Source organism: Delphinapterus leucas, chromosome 2 (genome assembly GCF_059928025.1).
Source record: "Delphinapterus leucas isolate spDelLeu-1000000601 "Yukka" chromosome 2, BTC_Dleu_Yukka2, whole genome shotgun sequence".
NCBI classification, from domain to species: Eukaryota; Metazoa; Chordata; class Mammalia; order Artiodactyla; family Monodontidae; genus Delphinapterus; species Delphinapterus leucas.
This window is the reverse complement of record NC_143130.1, coordinates 88,437,171-88,460,207: the sequence shown is the minus strand read 5'-3', so window position 1 is coordinate 88,460,207 and position 23,037 is coordinate 88,437,171. Positions and strand designations below refer to the sequence as shown.

The 23,037-nt window shown below is 44.5% G+C and overlaps 1 protein-coding gene across 1 annotated transcript in view; it reads right to left on the bottom strand.

The window, feature by feature from the left end:
• Nucleotides 1-5,767: 5,767 nt before the first annotated feature.
• HDC (histidine decarboxylase) overlaps nucleotides 5,768-23,037 on the bottom strand; it is a 31,715-nt gene continuing 14,445 nt past the window's right edge. Inside the window, exons 5-13 of the mRNA XM_089906244.1 lie at nucleotides 22,055-22,177; nucleotides 19,650-19,784; nucleotides 19,257-19,400; nucleotides 18,719-18,785; nucleotides 17,692-17,854; nucleotides 17,526-17,616; nucleotides 11,888-11,986; nucleotides 7,677-7,778; nucleotides 5,768-7,541 (exon numbers count right to left, since the gene is read on the bottom strand). Of these exons, the coding sequence (XP_089762370.1) occupies nucleotides 6,798-7,541; nucleotides 7,677-7,778; nucleotides 11,888-11,986; nucleotides 17,526-17,616; nucleotides 17,692-17,854; nucleotides 18,719-18,785; nucleotides 19,257-19,400; nucleotides 19,650-19,784; nucleotides 22,055-22,177 (1,668 nt within the window). The 3' untranslated portion in view covers nucleotides 5,768-6,797. The remainder of the gene's footprint in view (nucleotides 7,542-7,676; nucleotides 7,779-11,887; nucleotides 11,987-17,525; nucleotides 17,617-17,691; nucleotides 17,855-18,718; nucleotides 18,786-19,256; nucleotides 19,401-19,649; nucleotides 19,785-22,054; nucleotides 22,178-23,037) is intronic.

The window sequence follows — 23,037 nt, the reverse complement described above, 5'->3', positions numbered from 1 at the left end:
TTTTTATGCATACCAGTAAGGAGAGACTTTTTAAAATTACACCCGAACCTTTGCAAGTGAAAAGATTTATATATAATTGTTTTGCAATTTGCACCTACTGTTTGTATGTGCAAACTAAGCTTGTTAGAGGGAGGATGTTATTTTTTAAAATATGTAATAAAATAGATGAACACCAACATATGCAATGGCACTTCTTCCTGACTTGATTCTAAATGCGAACGCTGAGCCTGACAGTAGCATTGGCAATTTTTCACAGGTGTCCCCTTTATAATGCTAATGGAATTCTAAGTAAAAAGTGGTAAGGAGTTGGGAGGTGAGGGGGTAGGTTCCCAGTGAACAACCCAATGGAAATCCAGCTCTAGTGTAAGGCCAACCCTACCCCCAGAAGCATCCTGGCCACTGTCTAGAGCATTAGCCAACGAGTGATAAAGCCACCTATAGTCTTTGAAGGAGCTTAAGTCTAGAGCATCAGAGCTCTATACATAAAAGGTATCCAGCAAACTTTTTAGCTATATCAAGGGTTGCAAACTCGAGTGGCTTCAGGATTTGTATTGGTAATGCAGATGAGAAGAGCAGGTCCCAAATGAACGTGGAAAACTTGGGGACAGTCACGACACAGCTTCAGTCCTCTGATTATTGTCATGGGGCTATAGAGCCCAGGTACTTCCAAGATCTGATTATTCACAAAACAGAAATCCAGATATTTATGTGAATCTCCCAATTTTTAACATGTAAAGTCTCACATTTTTTATAATTTCCACTCACCCCAAAGAAAATGCAACTGTGCACCAGAGAAGTCCCAGAGGTCCAGCTCGCATCCCCAGGCTCACGTGCTCCTCAGTCTAGAGCTGGTTTCACTCCACAGCCAGTCTCCGGCCAGAGAGCCTATTCAAGGACCGAGGGCTTTGGGCGTGGCACGGGAGGATCTGGGAAGAGCAAGGAGCTCTCTCAGACAGGCTCTTTGTCCTTACACTCAGGTGCCACCTTTTCTGAGCAGAACCCCATAAGCTTTGCATGTGTCAGTCACAGAGTTCCAGGAGCAGGTCCTTGGTGGCGGCCCTCAAGATGACATATTCCTTACTAGAGCTTGTCCTAGGTCACAGGAGCATCATGCTCACTAAGTTCACATCTAGGAAGTGTGACTCGAGTTCACCCCAGCCTCCCTAAAACAGGTAGAATTTCCTTCCCTAGAGAACATCTTCAGACGACCAGGAGCTAGAAAGGAGCCCTAATTCTCCCTCAATTTAGTCCCTAAATTGAAAAGCCCCAGGCAAACGTATTCAGGGATTCTCAATGATACATGATGAGGGGTGGCCATCCCCACCCCCAACACAGTATTAGAAATATTTTTTAAACTCTCTCCACTTTTTTAGAGGGGACTCCTAAGAAGACTCATGACCAGAATCCCGCTCATTATGCCCAACAGTAAACATTCCCTGAGCACTTAATATGCATGAGGGACTTGAGGATGGCCTAAGGAAAACTCTGGATATCACTGCATCTCTGTGAATTTAGGCAACAATTTAGAACAACTGTTGCTTGTGGGTCAGCATTTGGGAATTTTTGCAAAATTCTAGGTATCTCTGCTTTTGCTTTATTGATCTCCCTGTGAAAATTTTAACCCAAGTGATGGGAAATAGCCCAGCCTTTGCTTTTGAAAGTATAACATTGTGCAATTGTGTTACTTGGAATCTTGTTAAAGTGAATCAGGTTGTAAGCAGAGATTGTTAAAGCTGTGATGTCATTCTGTGTCACAGGGGACATCTTTTTTGGGTGACAGGTCAGCACTTACACCAATATCTAGAACAGTAGTGTTCTGGAACCAAAGCCTGCTGGGCCTGACCACCTTTGACCCACATCTTTGACTTCCCAGTTAGAAACTCAGAAACTCTCCCTCCCAGCCGGATGGCTTCCTCAGTCTCTCGCTTCCCCAAACCTCCGTGATTGAGGCCAGGAAGCACAGCTCTATTGGGACGGATAGAGACAGCAGCACAACATCCTCAATACCTGGCTTTGCATATGTGTAAACAAAATCAAGCCATCCTGTGACATAATCAACTTTAAAGACAGATTTTTCTCTTTTAAAAGGGTCAAAAATTGTGTCCGTAGAAATGTCTGTAGAAGTCATCTTCCTCATTTGAAAGTACAAGTGAGTTTTTTTAATATGCTGATACCCATGTAAATCATTCAACAGATCTCTGATTTCAGGTGTATTGTTTGGAGACATATAATTAGTCTCCAAACCAAAACTCATATAATGAGTCTCCAAACCAAAATAATTTGGGGGTAAAACTAGTAAATGTCGTCATCTGAAATGAAAGCTAACAAGAATCAGTATAAAAACAGTGACCCTCCCTAAGAGATGATCTGTTACATGTGTTGCTCGTTCCTACATCAGCTCTACGAGCATTTAGTGGGTCCCTGCTAAGGACCAAGAGATGAGCTCAGCACAGTATGATGGTGTTTTCCAAGCCTCTATCTGGGAAGTCATGTCAGGGTTTCAAAGAAAGCTGACTGGAAAGACCCCTAGAAGGAAGGCCAGAGTCTTTTCCATGTGTTTGAACTTTTCAAAAATAATTATTTTGTCACTACAGTTGGCGGGGCTGCACGAAGACTGTAAAGAAACAGCTAACAGGAAAGGTGTCCCTCAGCATCACTGCGGCACTGTTCCAGGGGAGGCGGGCCGACTGGCCAACCCAGGTCTTCTAGTTGATGTGGGTGCCGTCTCCCCAGAGCACACAGAGCACCATGTTGTAATATGGATATATAGCTGATGGTGCATCCCATTATGATTGGCAATTTCCCTATGCACAGATGTCATGCTTCTATGAAGCTGTAAGCTCCATGAGAGTAGAGAGTCCATCTATTTTGCTCATCATGATATTCCCAGTGCCTGGCACCAGGTAGGCAATAATTATCCATTGCTTTTTCATCAAGCAATCCTGATAAACATCTGGTTCCCTATGCAAGCTTTGCTATATGTGTGTGGGCACTGGGGGAGGCATGTTGGAGGCAGAGAGGATGAGCTAAATAGATGGTCTGAGTCTCCTAGTTCAGGCACAGCAGTGAGTCTCAAACTTGAGCGCTGATGAACTGGGAGACTGGGATTGACCTATATACACTAATATGTATAAAATGGATAAGGAATAAGAACCTGCTGTATACAATAAATAAAATACAATTCAAAAAATACCTTAACTCTTAAAGGTATTTTTCAATAGTTGAATTTATAATGAAGAGAGTGACACTTTCATCATGATAGTCATTAATCTAGAGAAAGAACTTTGTAAGAGAGGACTTAGGAGATTGATATAGTCTAAAATAAACTATTTAAAGCTTTTAAAAAAAAAGAAAATTGAGCACTGAGAGTCACCTTCACCAAGAAGTCTTATTAAGACAGAATGATGGGCCCATTCCCCAGAGTTGAAATTAGAATTGGAATTTGCAGTTCTAACAAATTCCCAGGTGATGCTGGTGCTGTTGATTAGGGGCTGCATTTTGGTAAACCCCTGACAGACAGAAAAACATCCCGAGTTACACATCATGTGTGCTTAGTTAGTACTTCACTTCCTCGGACATGGATTATCTTTTATTAACTGAAGCTCAGATCTTAGATCTGGTGGGACTCAAAGTGCAGGCATCAGGAAAGGCCTAGTAGAAAGCAGCACTTTGTCATCTTCAGCCTGCAATTGTTCTTGAAAACTCACATTAACAGTGTCTATTTACTAGATACACAAATACGTATTATTTGCTACAGCAGAACTAAAAGCAATCCTAGAGAGTGTCTAGTCAAACCTCTTTGTCTGATAAAAGAGAAAAAAAAGCCTGGGGAGGTGACGTACATGCCTAAAGTCACACAGCTCATTGGCATCGCTAAGCTCCCGCCTAGCACTGACAGAAGACCGGAGAGTGGTCCCAGACCAGCAGCATCAGCATCAGCTGGGAGCTTGTCAGACATGCAAATGACCAGACCCCACCCCAGACCTACTGAGTCAGAGCCACTGGGGATAGGCCCAGCAAGCTACGTTTTAACAAGCCCTGCTGGTGACTCTGAAGCTGGCTCAATTTGAGAACCACTGGCTTGGAGCAGGGCTTCTCAAGTTTTAAGGTGCATAAGAAGCACCTGGGGATGCCACTGCTTCTACTGCCCACATCCCTCGGAACAGCAAGCAGCTCTAGAACAGTACTTCTCAAACATTGCTGCACATTAGAATCACTTGAGGAGCTGTCAAAAATCCCAAAGCCCAGGCCTATCTCATAACAATTAGATCAAGATTTCTGGGAGTGAGAGCCAGGCATCATCAGTACTTTTTTAAAAGGCTCCCAGGTGATTCCAGTATGCAGCAAAGTTCTGCGACCGCCGATTGAGAGCAAGGGTAATATGAAACTATAAGGTCTTGACAAAGATTCTCTCCCCGACCAAACTCTACCCAGGCTCCTCTGAGCCCTCCTCCCTACTAGGCCTCAACCTTGGCCTATAAAGACTTGAACAAAACAGTAGCATAATTTCTAACAGCTCAAGGCCACACCCCTGGGATGATCCTACATCCCCTTAAAATGCCTGCCTGAGAAAACACAAGGCTGCCAAAAGATTTACCGTTTATTCCAGCCAACACCTGAAGATAGGGCTCCTGTCCCCCAGCCTCTGTGGGAGGGTAGGAGGCTAACTTCCATAAGCATCAGTTAGCAAACCCAGATGGGCTTCCCATGGACCAACCCCCTCTTCCTGCTTTTTGTAATTTTTCACTTCCCTGACTCTACTAAGTCCCTGCGTGCATCCTTCCTGTTCCCCCATTCTCCCTCTAAAATGCCCAGTGACCGCTGTACAAATCAAGTTGAGCCCAGTTCACGCCAGACTCTTTTTTCTATTGCAGTAGTTATTACTGATTAAAAATCTGTCCTTACTACTTTAACTAGTGGCCAGCTTTGTTTACCTTTAACACTGTTAATATAACCAATTTCAGAACCACTCCCTGTAAAAGCACCATCTGAAATGAAAAGAAAATGATTTTTTTGGCCTATGAACTCACCATGGGTAAGCTGCTTGTGAGCACAGCTTTTACTTGACTCTAGTGTGCAGGAAAAAAAAAAACAATGTACAAGTTCCAAACCGAGAGAGGGAACATTTAACAGCAGTGAAGGACTAGAGGGGTCTGCTGAATGGTGAACTTCTGATCAAGGACAACCGTGAACAGTATGGTCTGCTGGGAATAGCATGGGCTTTACTGAGGACAAGGAGACCTGGGTTTGCCCACGTATAAGCTGTGTGACCTGTGGCCTCCGTTTTCTCATTTATAAACTGTAAGCCACAGTACCTAACTCAAGCTGTCTGCCTTCATACCAAGGGCTCCTCCAAACTCTTTTTCTCACAAAGTCAAATCTTCAGCATACTAAAAAGCAAAATTCCTAAGTACATTCATTTAGGTTCCAGAACATGCCCTGGTTAGCTAATCCTTATTTCAGTGGTCAGCAAAGGAAACCATAAACAAAATGAAAAGGCAACCTATACACTGCAAGAAAATATTTGCAAATGACACTGCCAACAAGGGCTTAATTTCCAAAATATAAAAGCAGCTCATACAACTCAGTAACAAAAAAACCAAACAACCCAATCTAAACAGACATTTCTCCAAAGAAGACATACAGATGGACAAAAGGCACATGAAAAGATGCTCAACATCACTAATCATTAGAGAAATGCAAATCAAAACTTCATTGAGGTATCACCTCACACCAGTCAAAATGGCCATCATCAAAAAGTCCACAAACAATAAGTGCTAGAAAGGATGTGGAGAAAAAGGAACCCTCCTACACTGTTGATGGGAACGTAAATTGGTGCAGCCACTATGGAAAGCAGTATGAAGATTCCTCAAAACACTAAAAATAGGGTTGCCATATGACCCAGGAATCCCACTCCTGGGCATATATCTGATTAAACTATAATTCAAAAAGATACATACAACTCAATGTTCATAGCAGCACTATTTACAATAGCCAAGACATAGAAACAATCTGAATGTCCATCGACAGATGAATGGATAAAAAGGTGGTACATGTGGTACATACAATGGAATATTACTCGGCCATAAAAAAGAATGAAATAATGCCATGTGCAGCAACATGGATAGAACTAGAGATTATCATACTGAGTGAAGTAAGTCAGAAAGAGACAAATACCATATGATATCACTTATATGTGGAATCTAAAATATGACACAAATGAACTTATCTCAGAAACAGATTCACAGACATAGAGAACAGACTTGTGGTTGCCAAGGCATGGTGGGGGGAGGATGGTTTGGGAATCTGGGATTAGAAGATGCAATCTATTATATATAGAATGGATAAACAACAAGGTCCTACTGTATAGCACAGGGAACTATATTTTACCCTGTAGTAAACCATAATGGAAAAGAAAAACAAATATTTCAGTGGTCAATTAAGTGACACAGGATATGTTTTTTTCAGGGACAAGCACAATTTATTTCCACATTATATTTCATGAAACTTGAAAATTTCAGTGTCACAAGCTAAACCACAGAAGCTGCCTGTCAATACACCACCCTAGACCCTTTCTCTCCGACCAGTGTGCTGGAATCTTCTGGATCATGCTGGCTTAAACTCTCTATTTGTATCCTATCATAGGTCATGAACTTCTATGAGAATCTGATAAGAAATCATTGGCTTTCTCCCAAGAAAAATGCACATAAACATAAGCACATAAATTCAGCATACAATTTTGAGGGCTTCAGAGACTCCCTGAAGCACATTCATGGACCCTGGCTGAACCCCCTGGTCTAAACTGTTGCCTGCAGAGGGCAGCAGGGCAGCTGGAGCCCACATTGAGAACTGCATTCAGGAAAGTTGGGGACACTGTAGAACTTGATTAGTTTTCTGAAGGCACTTTTCTTTAGCATCATCATCTCTTCTGGAAACCTAGAAAAGATTCTGACCCGGCAGGAGCCGCCATTCTTCACAGAGCCATCTGTGGGCAGTGGCTTCTGATCGCCTACAGGCACGCTGTTGCAACTGAGGGAACGCACTGCCTTCTTATTCTGCACAGACAAATAATTGAACAGGAAGGAGGACAGCTTGTGCTTGGTGAGGTCTGAGGCCTCTTCTGAAAAGCAGTCATCAAGTGGGTCCAGCAGGGTTTCAAGGTGGCGGCTGCCTTCCCCTCTCACGGAACTGGCTCCCACATGTGGAGGCTGCTTGATGATCTTCCTGGCCTGGTCTGGGTCATCTCCTGCCCCGCTGACAGATGGAAAGGACAGTTCCTTGGCCAAGGCTCTGGGGCCCCTGGTTTGGGGGATGAGGTTCCCCCCCTGAGGGCTAGGCTGGGAAGTACAATGCTGACTCAGGATAAGAGTGGCAGCATCATGAATGAGATTCCAGTCTCTCAGGATGTCATCCCTGGTGGTGAACTGGGATGTCACAGTGAAACGGATGATCAACTTGTCCTGGATAGTGGCTGGGGTGAGAAAGAGACGGCCAGCTTTAGCTATTTCCTTTAACACACTTTCTGTGAGGCAATTAGGACCCTGTTTGAAGGATAAAGAGAAGTAAAGTCTGTATCACATTCCCTGTAAGCATCTCCAGAAGCCCAGTATTTACATTTCCAAGAGGCTGAAAATTACCAAATAACATCCTTCACATGAGATGGAAGATGGCATTACCTTTAGACGAAAAACCACCAGGCCAAGGTGCCTCTTGGCAGGAATTTCAAAGAAAGGTTCGTTTCTGACCAGAGATTCAAGATACTTAGCCATTTCAGTACCCTGGAATTGTGAACATCGAGAGAACTGAGATTAATAACAGGCAAGAGACGACCGTGCATAAACTTCCACACTGTTAAAGGGGTTTAAACCAGTCACATCTTTGAACCAAAGAGACCTAAGTGGCTTCTGCCTGATTTTCTTCTCCATTTGATTTTGCTCATATTCCAAACTATAAAACCTCCAATGGCTCCCTATTTCTTGTCACATTAGCTCCACTTTGAGAACTCATGTCTCAGGGGCCTCTTTCAATCCACTCCCAGAACCAGAAGACTTGTGGGATCCTAGTTCCCCTGCCAGGGATTGAACCCGGGCCCTCGGCAGTGAAAGCGCGGAGTCCTAACCACTGGACCACCAGGGAAGTCCCAGAGGCATGTGCTTTGCCATCAAGGCAATGTACCCTCATATCCCGGCTTCACATATCTTGGCTTACAGACAAGCCAAGAGGGCTAGCAGGGGCCACAACCCAGCCCATGTTCTGCATTCCCAGCCAGGTGCCTCTTACGGGATACAAATGCTCAGAGGAAGAGACTTTTGTTTCTCCTGTACATAGAGGCACCATGTGAGCTGTCAGCAGCCCTGCCCCCATATCCTAAGTCGACGTCTTCCCCTTGCCCCTCAGACCTTTTCACCTCAAATGCCCTTCATCCCCTTTTTTCTGACATTCCACAAAGAACATATTTTTACATATCATACCCATGTACACCATGGAGAAGGCTTTAAACCTGTTTAATGGGTACAGAGTTTCTGCTGGGGATGATGGGGAAAGTTCTGGAAATAGCAGTGACAGTTGCACACATTGTGAGTGTACTTAATGCCACTGAACTGTATGCTTAAAAATGGTTCAAGTTGTACATGTTACATTATCTATATTTTACCACAATAAAAATGTTTTAAAGCTTTGTACCATATTAATCTTTCACTGAAGTTATAATTTTTTAATTTCCTATTTTTTTTTTTTTACTTAGTATTACTAACTAAACAAGGACAGGACTTGCCCTTTCTTTCATTTTTAAAAATTTCTCCAGGCATCCAGAAGGATCTCAATAAAATATTTTCTAAGTAATGGCTATCACCTGGTTCTCATACTGAGTACTCTATTTCAAGAGAAGTCAAAGGATTCAGCTAACAAGTTGCTACAAACCCAATCCAGAACCACTTTCTCTCTCCACTGCATGGTCTGTTTAAAATGGTCTCCAATCCCTACCCTAAGCATTTTTCACTGTCAAGTCGTAAGGCTATCTCTGGGAAAGCACCCTGGTAAATGTTTTCTCACTGTTTTATACTTTTGCAGTTTACTTTTGAATTTTGTCATGATTCTCCCCTGTGCCTCCTTCCCTCCAGGCCCATTTCCATCCTGTCCTGCCAATTGTGAGATCTTTCTGTGTAAATGTTTCTCAAGTCTACATGAGTAAGACATCTCAGGTACAGATCCAGAATCAGCTAGCCAAAGACCATGAAACTGATACTTCTGAGCAAGGAAAGAGAGCCAGAAGTCATCTTTGTTCAACCTCTTCATTTTCTAGAAAGAGACAAAGGAAAGTGGCGTCCCCAAGGTAGCAGTGGCAGAATGCAGGTCTCTGGTCGCCAAGCACACCCCCTACCATGCTCTGTTGTCTCCTGTAACACACGCTCTTGGCAACAAGAGAGAAGAGGGGCCAGAGGAGAGAGGAAAGAGCACAGGCAGCATCCCGCCACCAGAAACCACCTACCTTTCCGGGAGATGAAAGCAGGGCTATAACCAGTGCCCTGTACCATCCTAGGGCAGAGGCGGGCAAACTGCAGCCCCCAGGCCAAATAGAGCCCCACCTCCTTCACACCCGTTTTTTGTAAATAAAGTCCTTTGGAACACAGCCACGCCTATTTGTTAATGTACTGTGTATGGCGGCTTTTGTGCTACAATGACAGACTTGAATACTCACAACAGAGACCATATGGCCTGCAAGGCCAAAAATATTTACTATCTGTCTTTAAAACAATAATTTACAGACCCCTTTTATTGTAGGTGATAGGAGATGATGGTGACGACAATGCTGAATTATTATCATTAGAAGAAGGAAAAATTGGAAAAGGAGGAGGAGAAAAGGAGAAGAAGAAGAAGAGGAAAGGGGAAGGGGGAGGAAGAGGAAGTGGGAATAGGAAATATTTGAGTACTTAGTGGAATATTAGGTCTTGCACTAAGTAAGGGCTTTATGTGTATTATTTATCATCACCATAAACCTTTGAGAGAGGTATTATCATTTTCTCATTTTATAAATTAGGAAGGCAAACACAGAAAGTTTAAATAATTTGTCCAAGGTCACCAAACAGTAAAGGGTAGAACTAAAAAATCAAACCCACATCCCATTCTCTAAAGCACTAATCTATAACAGGGAGATACACAACTTGGTTTTATATGACTTTCAAGAGCTCACATAATAGAAAACAGCCCAGAACTGTAAAGAAAGGAGGCCCTCCTCTCTTAAGCAGGGCAATTACCATCTCTGAGCCTCACCCATAAAATGGGGTTCATCAGGGTGACTGCCCCAAGCATTGTTGTAAGAACCTAATGAAACCCTATAAGTTATTTCTTTAAGACACTGTGCAAGTAAAAATAATTATGATCGCAGTCAAGCTGAAGAGATAAAATTAACTCACATCAAACAACTTCATTTTAGTTCCACCCTTTACTTTTGTGGGACATTGGTAGCTTTTAGAGCTCAGTTTTGTAGGTGTGATTGAGTAGGTGGTCCTAGGAATGCCGAGCAAGCAGAGATGAGGGCAGATGGAATAGTCAGGGAAGCTCCTGGGAGAGGCGGAACTTAATCCACTAGCAACATTTGGAGAAGAGAGGGCAATGCAAGAGGGCAATGCACAGGTGAAGGTGCAGAGGCACACTGAGGATGGAGCTGGAACGGGTCAGTGAGAAGCCTGAGCTTAGAGGCTGATAACTGGGTCCTCGAAAGCCAGGCCCAGGAGTCTGGGCCTAGTGTAGGCGAAGGGGAGCCGATGGGAATTCAGGGCTTTGAGTTGGGAGAGGCAGCATGAGGGTAATTAGCCAGCACCTGCACGTTGAATATCCAGTCCTGAGATGGAACCAGATGATAACCTGTAACCTCCAGCACCTCATCCCCCAGCTACCTACTTCCCGTCTCTGAGTCTGAGGATAGAGAGAGAGCAAAAATGCCTAATGTCCCTGGGTGACAGCCACTCACTGATAAACATCCAGTTAACCAACGCCTTGATGTTGATAACAAATGTAAAGTTACCAACAGTAAGCCAATCATACATACTGATTCAACCACTGCACTTGGCCTTGTGTTTGCTTAATGAGGACAGAATTCCCTAGAGGAAATGTGGCCAGGGAAAGACACGCAGAGGAACAAAGGACAACATCTTTGGAGTAACCCTCTTGTATTTATCAATAACTTTGTCTTTCTCATAGGCACTCATAAAAATGAGAGAAAATTGCTGCTGACCAAAATTCTTAGTTAAGTTCCACCCCTTCCATGAAGCCTATGACAGAGGGACTGTGCCTGTCTCATTCACCTCTGGGTCTCTTTCCTAGCACAATAATTGTGTTGTTGAATTGAGTTGAAATAAATTGTACCAAATATGCCTTCAGTAAATACCTCTTGACATCATGCAGGGATGTTTGTTCCAGACTTGCAGGTCTACATGTCCAAGCCAGGCGAGCCCTGTTTCTGGCATAACCATAATAGTGACTAAAATTTTCAGACAGCCATGACAATCAGAGTAATTTTTTAAAAGATAGGCTCCTACCCTGGCCACAAGCTGCCCTTTGATTTACTTTCTATTTCCTTCTCTGCAAACTGGGCTCTCGGGCCATCCCTCCCCAGTGCTCGATGATAGCAGAAGGGATGGTGAGACAGTCAGGTGGGGGACAGACACCAGACAGCCCTCAGTGTCATGTTCTGCTCAGTGATCCTCTAGCTAGCAAACAGACGGCTGCCCTGAATCATCAAGTCCCAGGAGCTCACAAACAGGCCCAGGCACCTGAGCCATACATCACACATCCCCCCGGGAAAGGTCTGCAGAGCAGAAACCAGCCTTCCTCCCCACTAGGCCACAAAGCGAGCCTGGGCTCCTCCCAAGGCCTGCCCACTACATACATGTCTGATGTGCGCTTGAAGATTCTTCACCCCGAAGGACCGGATCACAAACCAGAGTTTAATAGAGCGAAACCGCCTGCTCAGGGGGATCTGCCAGTGCTAGAACAAAGGAGCACAGTGCCATGGTTAGAGACAGGGACCCCTGCTCCTCCCACACACACTCCAGAGCTTTATCATCTGTTGTCTGCACAACCCTCCAGGGATGCACAGTGTCACCATGATGCCCGAGGCTGTTGCTAAGGAGAAGCCAAGGCAAGATACACAAAGGCTACCTCGTCATGTGACCAAACCCTTGTCCAAGAGCAGCACAGGTAGAAACCAAGTCCATGACCCTGGACCAAGGAGAAGACACTTTGCTTTAAATGCTGCTTTAAAAATTTCATCCCATAGAGAGTTCTGCCTATGTTTTCCTCTAAGAGTTTGATAGTGTCTGGCCTTACATTTAGGTCTTTAATCCATTTTGAGTTTATTTTTGTGTATGACATAAATCACAGCAAGATCCTTTTTGACCCACCTCCTAGAGAAATGGAAATAAAAACAAAAATAAACAAATGGGACCTAATGAAACTTCAAAGCTTTTGCACAGCAAAGGAAACCATAAACAAGACCAAAAGACAGCCCTCAGAATGGGAGAAAATATTTGCAAGTGAAGCAACTGACAAAGGATTAATCTCCAAAATTTACAAGCAGCTCATGCAGCTCAATATCAGAAAAACAAACAACCCAATCCAAAAATGGGCAGAAGACCTAAATAGACATTTCTCCAAAGAAGATATACAGATTGCCAACAAACACATGACAGAATGCTCAACATCATTAATCATTAGAGAAATGCAAGTCAAAACTACAATGAGATATTATCTCACACTGGTCAGAATGGCCATCATCAAAAAATCTAGAAACAATAAATGCTGGAGAGGGTGTGGAGAAAAGGGAACCCTCTTGCACTGTTGGTGGGAATGTAAATTGATACAGCCACTATGGAGAACAGTATGGAGGTTCCTTAAAAAACTAAAAATAGAACTACCATACGACCCAGCAATCTCACTACTGGGCATATACCCTGAGAAAACCATAATTCAAAAAGAGTCATTGCAGCTCTATTTACAATAGCCAGGAGATGGAAGCAACCTAAGTGTCCATCATCAGATGAATGGATAAAGCAGATGTGGCACATATATACAATGGAATATTACTCAGCCATAAAAAGAAACGAAATTGAGCTATTTGTAATGAGGTGGATAGACCTAGAGTGTGTCATACAGAGTGAAGTAAGTCAGAAAGAGAAAGACAAATACCGTATGCTAACACATATATATGGAATTTAAGAAAAAAAAATGTCATGAAGAACCTTGGGGTAAGACAGGAATAAAGACACAGACCTACTAGAGAATGGACTTGAGGACACGGGGAGTGGAAAGGGTAAGCTGTGACAAAGCGAGAGAGAGACATGGACATATATACACTACCAAACGTAAGGTAGATAGCTAGTGGGAACCAGCTGCATAGCACAGGGAGATCAGCTCGGTGCTTTGTGACCGCCTGAAGGGGTGGGATAGGGAGGGTGGGAGGGAGGGAGACGCAAGAGGGAAGAGATATGGGAACATATGTATATGTATAACTGATTCACTTTGTTATAAAGCAGAAACCAACATACCATTGTAAAGCAATTATACTCCAATAAAGATGTAAAAAAAAAAAAAATTTCATTCCAGGCTGAAATTCAAGATAGGGGCAATACGTTTTTTCTCTAAAAGAACCTAATCTACCTTGAATAGCAGAAAATAGAGTTTGATTTCTCTTCCCCACAAAAATGTAAAGTATAGGGTTCAGGAGCTCAGATGCTGGAGCCTCACAGACCTGGGTTTCTCCTCCATCTCTACCTCTTACTTGGGCATTGCCGCCTCACTGGCTCCTCGTGAGACAAAGAATGAACAGCACCTCCAGGGATGTGGTGTGAGGAGAACCAGGGTGAAGAGCTTCACAGGAGGTTGTCAATAAGTCCTGGCTATTTAGATGATAAAAATGTGAGCCACAAATCACAATGGTGTTTCTGCCTAGAACCAAGATGATTATTATTTAATTTCACTGTCCTGACCTTATTTTTCCTGTGACGTTCTATGCCCTCAGGAGGACACCAGCCCTCAGACTGCAAATAAACATCTATATCTCGGCCTTTGTTAGACTAAAACTGACTCTCTGTTCCTGATGACCAAATTCAACAGAGCTTAAAGTTCAAGGTTGCGGGCACCAAAGGTCTGAAAATTTTCAAACCAATTCCAAGTCGATTTCCCTGATCTGTAAACAGAGCGAAGGGTTTAGCACACAGTTGCAATTATTCTGATGAGCAGTGTGATTTCTAATGACCTCTTCCTCAAACGTCAGAAAGCATCACCACAATTTCTGTTGACAAAAAATAAATATTTTTCCCATCGAATATTTATCTGTTCCTCCACAGGATTGCCTAATCCTCAAAACTGTGCACACCTTCATCCTTTGTCCCAGTTTCCTGACCCAGGCACAGTTTGGACATGACCCCTTGTCCAACATCAACATTGTTGATGGACAATGTTTCTCTATATCAAGCACTAAGCCTTGGATTTCCAAGCAAAAATCTCCAGAGCTGAGGACCAGCATGGGGACTTCCTTTTCCCTGTAACAGGGAGAGCGTCAACTCCACCCTTTGTTAGATGGACACTCCAGATGGAGACTAATGAATGGATAATAGTGGCCTCTGAAAACACTGTTTTCCAGATGGTTATGGCCAATTGACTACAATAATTCACAAGCCAATTAAATGAGAGGCAGAGATGATTTTAATTTTGATTTCTTTACAGTCTGACCATATCCCCAGCTGTTCCTCTTGTCAGTATTCCAAAACCAATCCATGCTGACCCAGCAGGGTGGTTCTAGCAGATATCTTTCTGCTGGAACAGGAAATTTGGACATGGCTCTTCATTAACTCAAGCCATTCCCAAGTCTCCTCTGCGTCCTTTCAAGGTTTTGCCGGTCTCACAGCCAAGAACAAGACGATTCCCCCTCCACTAGTTGGGGGGAGGTGAGGGAGCTTCCTGATGTCAGAAGAATCTAGCCCTGATTTTAGGTGGCTCCAGGGCCCAAGGAATGAAGTCCCTAAGTCTTCTCTCCCGGGATGCTGCTCTATTTCTGGCTCATCTCAAAATGACTGGGCTTTTTTTTTTTTTTTTTTTTTTTTGTGGTACGCGGGCCTCTCACTGTTGTGGCCTCTCCCGTTGTGGAGCACAGGCTCCAGACGCGCAGGCTCAGCGGCCATGGCTCATGGGCCCAGCCGCTCCGCGGCATGTGGGATCTTCCCGGACTGGGGCATAAACCCGTGTCCCCTGCATCGGCAGGCGGACTCTCAACCACTGCGCCACCAGGGAAGCCCTGGCTGGGCTTTTATTTAAAGCTTCAGCCACCTCGGTGAAAAAGAGCTTGGAGCAAGGGGCAAAGTAGCAGTGAAGACCCCCAGGATCATAACAGACAGCAGCTTCAGTTTTCTAGGAGTTTCTTTGAGACTTAAAAATTAAATCCATAGGATTAGAGGTGAGGGAAGGAAAAGATAAAGTAGCACATTCTGGACCAGTGCTAAGAAAAGTATAATTTAATATTTTTATAAGTGATCTGGAAGAGAGAGAGCACTGTAAAATCTCCAAACTGATGGGAATGAACCACAAAAAGATCCTGAGATACTGTTGCGGACAAAAAACAAAAACACAAAAAAGTAACATAAAATCCAAAATGGGCCAAGGGAAGAAAATGCTCTTAAGTTACGATGATCCAAGTTCACTCATAGAAAAATGGGCATTGGGCTCCCCTGGTGGTGCAGTGGTTAAGAATCTATCTGCCAATGCAGGGGACACGGGTTCAAGCCCTGCTCCGGGAAGACCCCACATGCCGCAGAGCAACTAAGCCCATGCACCACAACTACTGAGCCTGTGCTCTAGAGCTGGCGAGCCACAACTACTGAAGTCCGCGTGCCTAGAGCCCGTGCTCCGTAACAAGAGAAGCCACCGCAACGAGAAGCCCACACACTGCAACAGAGTAGCCCCCGCTCGATGCAACTAGAGAAAGCGCGTGCCCAGCAACAAAGACCCAATGCTGCCAAAAATAAATTAATTAATTTTTAAAAAAGAAAAGAAAAATGGACATTGTTTCACACTCAGGGGAGAAACCTAGAATTACCCCTAAAGGTATCTGGCCCTTGGGCTGCTGTGAAAATTTGTTTAATTCAAAAAGTGCTGAAAACCCATCAGACAGGGCAGTGGAGATGAAAGAACCATTATTCTTCTATATTTATCAACCTTTGGAGGGTCCTCCCCAACCACTACAAGCTTACTGCCTGAAATTCCAATAAAAAAGCTTTAAAAACAAAAATCTAAAGAAAGTGTGAACTGGTCCAAGGGAGAATGACCAATATAATCAAGAGATGATGCAGTGATTATTTTAGGACTAAAAAAGGGCAAGAAACTTTAGCCCAAGGAGAGAAGACAGAACCATCTCTTCACAAAGAATGACTCCCAGATGGCAGACATTGCTCTCTGTGCTTCACTGTATTAATTCATTTATTCCTCACAGCAAGCCTAACTAAGAAGCTAGTACTGTTATTATCACCCTCATTTTAGAGATGAGAAAACCTAAATAGCTTAAGCCATTTGCCCAAGACCACACAAGTTAATAAATGGAGGAGCCAGAATTCAAACACAGTTCATCTGTGTTTTTAACCTCTTCGCTGTATAACAAAACTCTGCAGCTGAAAAGTAGAGCTTTTAGAAATATCACACCTACCATTTAGTAAGCATGTACCACATTCCCAGTAAGAAGTGATCTACATGTATGTTCCCATTGCAGCCTCACAATACCCTGTGAAATCAGTGCCACCATGCCCATTCTGCAGATGAGAAAGTCAAGGCTGAGAGAGGTCCACTATGACTCCCAAAAGCCCACTGCTGGTATGGAATTCCAAATCAAGCTTGTCTCACTCTGCCTAGCCTTGACCATGTTATATGTAACTTATTAGTTTACATCCCTGTCTCCCCTACAATTAAAGGAAGGGCTCATCTTCAAACTGAGGAGTAAACCTGAAGAAGTTGTTTCCCCAAGAGATAGTACAGATTGAGAATGTGGGCAGGGTCTAGAGGTTGAGGTACAGCTAGTGGGCAAGGCAGGAATGCTTGGAGGCATCTAGAACCTCGGGAAGGATAACTATTGCCCCATCCCCACCGTGGAGCCTCCCACAGTGCCTCGATGGGGACAAAAGGATGAAAACAGTTTAAGGAAGGAGCCTCTTTTCCTATCCATGGAAATTTTCCACCCTGCCCTGCTGTTAGGGAGTGAGCAGAGAAGATTATCCAGGACAGAGGCAGAAGGGAATTGGGAGAATTTTTAAATGCCACAAATACTCAGGAAACTCGCATCCTACCTCAAAGGTTGGTTTCATTCTCTAGGGTTTTTAAAGTTTTCTGGGTTTCATTCTATACGCTTAGGAACAGCTTGAAACCAAAGGTACACAGTGGCAATATTATGGGATGGGCTCATCGTGTGAGGGAAGGAGACCCTCATCAGACTCAGGCCGTTTCCGTCTCAGAGGCTGCCATGATGCCCGTTCCTGGCCACTCACCATGAAGTCGGTGGCCGCACCCGAGTCGGCATGCCTGAGGTAGACGGGGTTCACGCTGAAGGTCTGCTGCAGCTTGTACTTGTCCTTGACCCTGTGGGTTGCCAAATGGGCATTAGTAGCTGAGGATGGCTTCCCCACAGGCTGGGAGCTTGGCTGCCACACTCACCAGAACCCAGTACAGTCAAAGTGCACCATCATCCACTTGGAAGGATTAAAGGTGAAGGAATCGGCGTACTCGACGCCCTTCAGAAACCCCCGGAACTCAGGGCACAGGAAGGCAGTGCCTGCGTAGGCAGCATCGATGTGGAGCCACAGCCCCTCGTTGGCACCTGAGGAGGCAAACATCACCTACTGGGGGTGGCACTGGGGGTGGGAGTGGGTTGCCACCAGCCAGCTAAAAGGCATCTCTTCTCTGGCCCATCCAGCTGGGGGGCTGCAAGGGAAGGGCTGGGAAAGGATGCCCATGGCTGAATGAGACACGGAGGCATGTGGACATGGGGGGAGGGTGTCAGTGCAAGGAGTGGGGCTGAGTGAGGCACGGCCACCCCTGCAGGGAGAGCCTACAGAGCCTCACCCTGGCCTTTTCTCTCACCGACCAGAGGGTCGACACCCTCTTGGCCTCCACCCAGAGCTTTCTGGAACAGAAACCAACTTACCACTGGCCCAGAGAGCAATATTAATGCATCTAATACAAATGTTAGAGAGGGGCTGTCTCTCTTTCCTAGTGGGTTTCTCGCTTGAGGATTTTGAACAATCACATTTGGGTTTCTTTTCTGCCTTTATCTCCCCCTCACCTCGTGGCTTCCCCTACCCTACCTTTTCATTTTCATTTTCTCAGCCTAGACTAGAAAATATTCCACTATGACTCACTCACCCTGTGTTTCGGATATGTCCTGCTTTAAGCAGATTTCAACATACAAGTGAGAGAGTGAGAGACCTGAGGTCCTCCCACTGTTACCTCTGAGGACAGGATGCAAGGGGGTCAGCTCTAACCCTTGGTCCCACCACTGGGAAAAGCAGTGACCTGGCTACCTGGAAGAAGGTACTCATGACCTCTGGTGGCTCTTCCTACGCTCTGTGCATTGACCACAGAGGGACCAGAGAATTGCGCTGAGCTGCTTCCAGGCTCTTGCTCTAGGGAACATTTTAAAACTCATTACTTGTCTTCCTAGCCAGACAGGGCAGACACTTACAGATGGGGCCCAGCTCTGACAGGCGGTCAAATGCACAGACCCCAGTGGTCCCCAGTGTGGCACAGACCTGGAGGAAAACAGAGGAAGTTAACATGGGAAGGTGGGCTCGTGTGACATGTTTGGCCTGAAAAAAAAGATTTCTTCACAGATATTATCAACCCCACCCATTCCACTAGAACAGGGTATGTTTCACACTGTATTTTACCATGACCCACAGTAAGAAATACATTTTGTATAGCAACCTAGGACATATACACGTGTGTATTTGAAATAAAAGTTTTACCAAACAATGCATATTCTCAACACAGGAACGTACTCTCATATATTCCGTCCTATTTCTTTCTTCTTCTTCTTCTTTTAATGTTGGTTCTGACCCACAAAATTTATTTCCTAGCACACTAACTCATAATTTGTAAGACACTGTATTTGAGGACCTTTCTGCTCTTGTTTGCAGCATGTTACTTACCTGAATTCTGACAAAACTCCTTCCTCACCTCCCAGCTCTATCATTCTAAGCTCAGAACATGGTCTGACTTACAAAGACAGGCACCAAGCCCTGCGCTCTGTCTTCCTCGATGGCTTTCTGAAGAACTTCCCCTCGGAGTGAGAAGTTGTCATCCACAGGCAGAAATTTCATCTTGACCAGAGAAATCAAACCAGCCTTTTCCACCGAGGAGTGGGCCTAGAATGACAATGGAAAGCTGTTAGCAGAGTCATCCTGGAATGAGCACCCCCAGAAACTGCTGAAGCCAGACGAAGGGAAGCAAACACAGCATTTGACGTTTGTCTTCCTCCAGGGTTCCTTGGACAACCTCTGAGGCCTGGGCTGCCCTGAACCCAGCGGGCTCATGTCTACAGGGAAATCACTCAAGGACTAGGACTCCAGAAGCCAAGCCCTACCTGAAGGTTTGGCTTATGTTGGGCAACTCACCTGGTCGGAGGCATAGGCAACAAGCCGGGCGTTCAGGGAAGACTCATCCGCCCCGGGCTCAGACGCTTTTATTTCTAGGATTTTGTTCTTCCTTGCTGCCAGCAAGGCGATCAAGGTGGACTCACTGACTGTGCTCTGCAACGGAAGAAGGTTCCCAGTGGCAGCCTCTCCATGTAATCCCTTGGCAACTGCCCCAGGTTTTGTAGGGGTGTGTGTGTGTGTGTGTGTGTGTGTGTGTGTGTGATAGCTATTCCTGAGGAAGTACACAGCTCCTGCCTAAGGAGTTGCCCTTCCCCCCAGCTCACATGCCTATTGTACATTCTACATTCACAACTTCCTATGCATTCCTGGGACACCTCCCTCTCCTATAATTTTCAGGGAAGTAATGAAAGCAAATTTTCAACATCTTTATTAGGCCACAAAGACCAAAAAGAGAACGTTCAGAGAATGCTAGATACAAGTCTGCTTGTAGATATGTTCGCTCCCCATGTTAAAAAAAAAAAAAAGAACTTTCAATGTATTAGGTGTGGAAATGGAGTTTGTTTCCACAGAGATATCCCAGAGAGAGAGGGTCCTGGCCTACTTGAGAGATAACTTTGGCCTCAGTTTTGCTGCCGATGGTTCTTGTGACCTTGAGCTAATATTGCCCCTTCAGAAGGCTCGTTTCCATTTATAAAATAGAGAGCATCCCTTTAGCTGCCTACCAGAGTGGGAGTATTGATTAACCAAAAAAGTGTTGGGTAGGATTTTGCTCTGGCCATGATTGTGGGAATCCTGGGTGCCACCTCAGCAACTTCACAGAAATCTTGATGGTTTCTCATCATTCATTTGCTCAGTCTTTGGTGTCTTTGCTTCTTGAAATCCTTAGGTGACCTACAGCTGATTGCTCCCTGCTGAAAAGCCTAGAGACCGTGTCACAGGAAATGCTATAGACCAGATCCCACAAGATATTCAGTGGCTGAAAATTACTCCACAATAAGGAAGCCAGCAGAATAGTAATAATAATATAATAAGACCACCTTCCATCTGTACAGCTATTCACAGTTCACAAAACACTTTCTGCTATCGCATTTGCTCCTTATCAAACCTGCGACACTTGTGATTCCTGTCTACCTATGAGAATAGTGATGCTCAGAGAGGTTACAGAACTAAACCAAGTTCATGTGGCTGATGGATACAGGAGAAAGCATGGTTTGCATTTAGACAGGCTCAGGTTTGAATCCTCATTCTTCCACTTACCAGCTGTGTGACCTGGAGCAAGTGTTTAACCTCTCTGAGCTTCAGTGCTCTTATTTCAAAAATTGGGGATGACACTATTTACCTACAGGGTTCTTGAGATAATTAGATGAAAAGCAAGATCATGCCCAGCAGGCATTTAGCATGTTTTTCCAGATATAATATTTGAAGCTATAACTATTTGCTAACAACCCGGAAGGCCCACAACATGCGGTAATTTGTCTTTCTTGTGAGGGTCAGATTTTAATCTTGGTACAAGACTGGAGTGAGAGAGGGAGTCACTTAGCTAGCAAATGGGCCCAGCAAACTTTCCAGTTCTCACCTCAGGGCAGCACGGCTATTTTTATCTAATAGAAGAAATCTTTGAATCCTCACATCCACCTTTTGAAGGAATTATTATTATTGTTATTTCTCTATCTTATATATCATAAGATCAAGAAAATTACACATTACAGAATAATTCAAGAATTTGGGGGTTCTCAGAGGTCTCAGAACCAAACCCTCATGAATGGCAAGGGTTTATAGATGCAAAAGTACCTAGCAACGTGCACGGTCTACAGGAGGCACCCCTCAAGCTCCACTATGCTGCACTACTCTTGATAAAAAAAGAAATATTTGAACAACTGTCATTTGACAGATATTCAAAAGACAGGATTATAAGATACATCGATCTATATTGTTAATTTCTCACACTGCCAAAAATCTCCTGGACCTAAGAGGGAGGGAAAGAAGTCTCTACTTGCCTTCTCTTTTCTACTTACCATAAGGTGTAAAATGGGACAAGAGAGGGGAGATGTCAGATTATAAACTAAGAAACTTGAATCAAGTAATACTAGAAATGTGATAATGTGTTGACTTTTTAATTTTTTTCAAAGAAAAACTAAAAGAAGAGTGGAGACAGTCGTGGCCATGGTATAAAGGCAATGGAAGTCAAGATGGTAGTGGCAGCAAAGGTGGGAGTGGGGACTGTGGTGGAGCTGGTGGCGTCGGTGATGCTGGTGTCAGTCATGAGAGTTATGATGGTAATGGTGATGGTGCCGGCAGGGACGGTGGTGGTGTGAGTGACATGGGGGAAACTCCATGGAAAACATGAGAATCACCCGGGCAAGTTTGACTTATCTTTCCCTACTTAGTCCCTATGCTAGGAGGAGCTTTGCCAATGGAGGCACCTGCAGGACACCTCCCCCCTGGCTGCCAGGGTGGTGGTGCAGGAAGTGCTCTGGAAGTCCCAGCATTTTTGCCAGCCAGTCCATGACATTCATCTCCAGTTCTGTGCACACAGGGCTGGAAGCCTGAAAGAGGGAAAGCAATGTCATCTGGATTGCCCCAGGGCACCAAGATGTCCCCACCAGCCCCAGAAACACATCCGTCTCTGCCTTGACCCTCCCCAGGCCTGTCTTGTCCCTGGAGAAGGTGTCACTTTTAGGTCCTGTGGCACCTTCATCCTCTGCCAAACCAGAATGTGGGGCTTTGGTTCATGCCATCCTCGATGAGGTGGATTCTCCTGTGACTCCAAGGCCCGATGGAAAAACAGCCCTAGAAATGATTGCTTCCATTTGGCCCCCAAAGTCCCTAAAATACCCAGCTGAAAAGCATTCTAAAGGCCAGGGGGAAGTTTTAAGACTGAGAAAGAAAGCACTTCCTCCCAGAAAAGATAGTAAGTCTCCCAGCTTCCAACCCACTCCACCCACCCACCCCTACACACACACACACACACACACACACACACACACACACACACATCCTATAACAGTTCAGGCTTAAAATAAAGAGCTGTTCTAGGAGGCTTGTGGCACAATTTAAAGCTGATTGGTGCTTAAGGGGTTATTAAGGGAAGCCTTAGGGCATATCCCTAACCCCTCAAAGACAAGAGCAAGGGGAAGGTTGTACCCACAGGCACCAAAGTGTTTAAAGAGTGTAACAAATTGTGGCAATAACCAGATCTTGGTCCAAATCTCATCTCTGTCTCATGAACTATGTGGTCTTGGAGAGATAAATTACTTAAGCCTGCATTTCTTAATTTGCCCCTAAAAAATGGGGCCACTACTCATAATTTCACAGGGTTAAAGAATAAGATGAGATCATTTTTATAAAGCTTAAGCTCAAGTAATGTAGCCATTGTTAATATTTAACTTGAAACCCTGTTCAGAGA